Raw genomic sequence first — 4,876 nt, 5'->3', positions numbered from 1 at the left:
CCCAGACAAAAGATAAGGATATCCACAGCCTGCCATAGTCTGTGGAAGAAGGGGTCTTTTCCCATCTGGTTTTGTCTATCCTTGGGGAACATTTGGGAAGACTAAAAGGAGGAAGACTATGTCTCACATTATCCTTCAGTGTCCCCAAACTGGGAGTAGCCACAGTGGTTCTGGTGTGGCCTCTTAATAGATAAGTACTTGTAAATAATCTAGTAAAAACCTGAGGTTGTGCCTGAGAATACACAATGTTCTGTCTCATTCACCTGTAAATTGCACCCTGACAGACATGGTGGTAAGAGACACAGCATCACGGAATCACAGGTGGAAGAGTTGTTCAGCATACAGAAGAGAAGGAAGAATAAAATTTTCAAAAATATAAGGGTTTAGAAGGAGAGCATACTTTTCTCCAGGTCTGATGCAGGTAGAAAAGTAGCTTCCTTGTTAGAAACAGGAAGATTCAGGTTGAGCATCAGGACAGACTTACTAAGCCTCTGACAATGGAGAAGTTGTCTGGAGAGACTGAAGAGCATCTACCATTGGAGTCTTTGGCAGAGGCTGGGAAAATTTATATCAGGAGAGGTTTGCAGAAATTTCAGCCTGCCTTGGAGAAGGAAGTTGGACTAGACTATTATTTTGCATCCCTCCTACACCTTTTACCTATGTTTCTGCAATTGCAAGTCAGTGAGATTGGCAAACACCTTTTCCCATGTTGCTCCCTGTGTTTCTGTGCAGAGAGGACGAGGTCCAAACCCATCCTGACAGGGACACACCCTGTTAACACAACAGTAGACTACGGTGGGACCACATCCTTCCAGTGCAAAGTCCGCAGCGATGTCAAACCCGTCATCCAGTGGCTGAAAAGGGTGGAGTATGGCACAGAGAGCAAGTACAACTCAACCATCGATGTTGGGGGTCAGAAGTTCGTTGTGCTGCCCACGGGGGAGGTCTGGTCACGTCCAGATGGTTCCTACCTGAACAAACTGATGATTACTCGAGCCAAGGAAGAGGATGCAGGGATGTATATTTGCCTCGGGGCAAACACCATGGGCTACAGCTTTCGCAGTGCTTTCCTCACAGTCCTGCCAGGTGAGTTAATGACTTTCTTCTCTCCATCTGTACCAATAATCTGCATCATGGTATTTGTTAATGCAACTACTGATGCCCATTGGGCTCCCCGGCCCTCTGTGATACCTTACTGATTTAGGGTAGCCCAGTTCTGGTAAGAATGAATGGGGGGCTAAATCAACCCTGATTTAAATCAGTCCCTGCTGAAATCCTGTTGATGATGTTTCTCTTTCTCCCTTCATGGGGAATAATCACAGACTCACAGAATGGGTAAGATTGGAAGTGGCGACAGTGGGTCATCTGGTCCAACCTCCCTGCTCAAGCAGGGTCATCCTAGAACATATTGCACAGGATTGCATCCAGATGGCTCTTGAATATCTCCGGAGTGGGAGACTCCACAACCTCGCTGTCAGGGCAGCCTGTTCCAGTGCATAGTCACTGCACAGGAAAGAAGTTCTTCCTTATATTCAGGTGGAATTTCCTATGCATCAGTTTCTACCCATTGTCTCTTGTTCTATTGCTTGGCACCACCAAGAAGAGCCTGGGTCCATCCTCCTGACACCTTCCCTTCAGATGCTTATACACATTGGTGAGGTCCCCTCTCAGTCATCTAGGTGAAGTGCAATGAATTATCTGCTCTTGTATGGAAAAGGGGTATTTGAAAGGATACTGCAGTTACAGACATTGCATCTCTTCAGTGATAGGGTGCGGGACAGGATGCTGAATAGCAGCACAGTTTGCAGCCCCATTCCCTTATGTTTCTCCTTTCTCTTGCCCTTATTTCTATTGCTTTTACTGGTAGAAGGAAACAATGATACAGGCCCATAAAATGAGAGAAGAATAAAAACTGTCCCAGTCACAAGGAAATGAAAAGAATGAGTGTGAAAAAGAGAATGATTGATTAGTCAAATTCTTACCCAATAGTCCCCTGAGACCCCTGTACCAAACTCACAGCTGCTGCCTTCTCTTTTCAGACCTCAGGGCTGGTGGCCACATCCAACTTGAGACTGTATCAAATGTGTTTCAGACACACCATCCCTGCTTGGTCATTCTCTCCTTTGCCTTCTGACTGTGTGGTTCTATCCTGAATAAATATTTATTATTTAAAAGAGAATTTCTTTCTCCTCATCTTGCCATGTGAATTCAACTTCAGATCCATCAGTTTTATGTCAAAAATCAATCTTACTTCTTTTTCTTCCAAAAGCCAACACAGCTAAGAGAATGCAGGAGCTGGAGCCAATATCAAAACATTTTAGCTGTCAGTTCTAATGGAGTGTCTCCAGTCAGACACCAGTGAGGGGCAGCAATCATGAACTGGGTTTCTGTGTAGGTAGTGGGGAAAATGCTCATGACGCTTGTAACTAAGGCAACATGGCTTAGTCTGCTCACTGATTGCCAAAGCTCTCTGTTTCAGTGGCCATCAAGAGTCACTAGCTTGAACTTAGGTACTTACAGTGGGTTGCCAAGTAAGAGAATGCTCTTGGCCTTGTCTTGTGCATCACTTGATTTAGAACTAAACTAACTGTAAAGCCTGTCAATCCCAAGGAAAAGGCTGTGTGGGTGGGATATAATTCAAAGCCTCTGGGAGTTTCTGAACTACGAGAGTCTGATCCAGCTCCCACTAAAATCAGTGGGAGACTTTCCATTGATTTAAATGGGACTATAATGAGGCCTCATGCCAGAACCAGAGCCTGCAGGCCTGTTGTTATTGGCAGTGATGGAGAAGGAGAACCCAGCTTGTCCTAAGAGGCAAAGATGTGGTTGTAAGGCAGTGAGTTTAAAAACACCATTTTGCTTGTAAATCTACCAGATTTGACATAGACTACTCTGAGGAACAGCACAGATGAATATCAAAACACTTTGGTTTCAGCCCAGCAAAGGATTTCTGCCAACCAACATGAAGACTGTTGTTTTTGTTGTCAGCAGATGGGTCAGTTCTCTAATCCTGCCATGCTTTTAGCAGGGGGCTGGACCAGATGACCTCCAGGCTCCTCTTCCAGCCTAAATTATTCTGCAGTTTCCAGTATTGGTGAATCAAGGTTTTGTCTATTGAGGTCAGCAGTATAGGTCCTTCTGACTTCAAAGAGACCACATGGTATATATTAAATATTTCAAACTAGCTGTAGGATTATTTGTCAAGGAGCGAAAAAGACATTAGTGTCTTTGAGAAGTTTGGCTTGAAAGTTAAGTGATACATGTTTGAATATAACATATTGAGCGATTTAGATAGCCTGTGGTTTTTGAAGTTTCTTGAGTATCTCCTTGCAAGATGAATTCTGTGCCTAGGTATTTTTCAAGGCTTTGGAAATCCCAGCTGGCAGCTATATAGACAGGAATTTTCATAGTTAGAATCCTACCCTAGGAATTCTTTCGGATCTATAAATCAAGAGATCAGGCTGAGAAACCAGAGTGGCTACTCAGGGATGTACAGGCTGCCAACAGCAGAGAGAGGAAGGGGGAGGTAGGTGGAAGATTATGTCTAAAGCATCTTGTCTCCTCCAGTAGCTGAATTTACTGCCCTCAAAAAAGCCAACAGCAGCTCCAAAGAGATTGGTGAAGGTAGAGCCCATATAGTGTAGGGAGCTGGGGACACACTTTAGTGTGTGTGAACTTTCAGTTCTCCATGGCTTGGGCACCAAGAGAGGGACACTAGCTCACCTATGTTTTTTCTCATCCTTCAGCCTTCCTCCCAGCCACACAAGCAACTCAACACAGTACCTCCAAATCCCCACATTCATGCTCCCTGCCATGGTGGAGCATTGCTGAGTAGCTCCAGTATTTCCAGAGTGAGTTACTAAAGAGTGTCTAAAACCCATGCAGACAAGAGCTACAGCTGGCAGAGGGTGGGTAAGCAACACACTGTGGCTCTGCACAACCTAATTGTGCCTCCTCTGCTGACATGGAGGTATTACTAACATATCCTGTGTTCTGTCCTCCAATCTGGACAGCAAAGCCCACTCCATCACAGAGTGAGAATATTAGGAAACTGTCTCAGGCTGGCTCTAGTGCATCCATTAAAGTTTGGATATGAAAGTTAAAAAATCCCCCGAAGACTCCCCTCCTGACCCCTAAACCAGAGAAAATGAGTTGCTTGTCCGTCCAGGAGCACTGAAAAGCAAGGCAGTTACCAAACATCATGTGCTGGCTTGATTTCTCCCTTGTTATTTGGTCTGGCAGGGTTGCCAGACAGCCTGTACAAAAGCCAGCCCAAGTGTGACATGTGTTTTGAATTCACTTTGCCTGCATTTAATTAACTCTTTCTGTCTCTCTCCTGCCCTAATGTCTAGATCCCAAGCCTCCGAGTGCACCTGTGCCCCCTTCATCAGCCAGCAGCCTGCCCTGGCCTGTGATCATCGGCATCCCTGCTGGAGCTGTCTTCATCTTTGGGACAATCCTCTTGTGGCTTTGCCAGACCAAGAAGAAACCCTGCTCCCCTCCAGCTGCTGCCCCCGTGCACCGGCCACAGCCCCGGGACAGGATCTGTGTCTCCCAGGTGCCTGACAAAGACTGCATCTCCTCCGCTCCTCAATAAATTATGAGGAATATGTCGCCCAGCAGCAGCATTTACTGTCCCAAGGGCCTGCACTCGCCCCAGCCATGGCATCCAAAATGTACCCAAAGATTTACACGGACATCCACACCCACACCCACTCGCACGTGGAAGGCAAAGTCCATCAGCACCAACACATTCAGTACCAGTGCTAAGAGCTGTGTACAGTAGCTTGTTTGGACTTTTCCTTGTGGTACCTCAGAAGAGACTGCTCCAAGTCAGCTCACACTGCCAGCAATAGGCAAAGCAGACAGAAAAGAT

The 4,876-nt window shown here is 45.9% G+C and overlaps 1 protein-coding gene across 1 annotated transcript in view; it reads left to right on the top strand.

The window, feature by feature from the left end:
- FGFRL1 (fibroblast growth factor receptor-like 1) overlaps nucleotides 1-4,770 on the top strand; it is a gene marked incomplete at its 5' end in the record, with an annotated part of 12,711 nt that extends 7,941 nt beyond the window's left edge. Inside the window, 3 exon segments of the mRNA XM_009073932.1 lie at nucleotides 733-1,086; nucleotides 4,353-4,585; nucleotides 4,588-4,770. Coding sequence (XP_009072180.1) covers nucleotides 733-1,086; nucleotides 4,353-4,585; nucleotides 4,588-4,770 — 770 coding nt within the window.
- Between the last annotated feature and the right edge of the window lie 106 nt (nucleotides 4,771-4,876).

The sequence above is a fragment of the Acanthisitta chloris genome, unplaced genomic scaffold (genome assembly GCF_000695815.1).
Source record: "Acanthisitta chloris isolate BGI_N310 unplaced genomic scaffold, ASM69581v1 scaffold12224, whole genome shotgun sequence".
Taxonomy (NCBI): domain Eukaryota; kingdom Metazoa; phylum Chordata; class Aves; order Passeriformes; family Acanthisittidae; genus Acanthisitta; species Acanthisitta chloris.
Note: the sequence above shows the minus strand (reverse complement) of the source record. Positions and strands in the feature narration are given on the sequence as shown.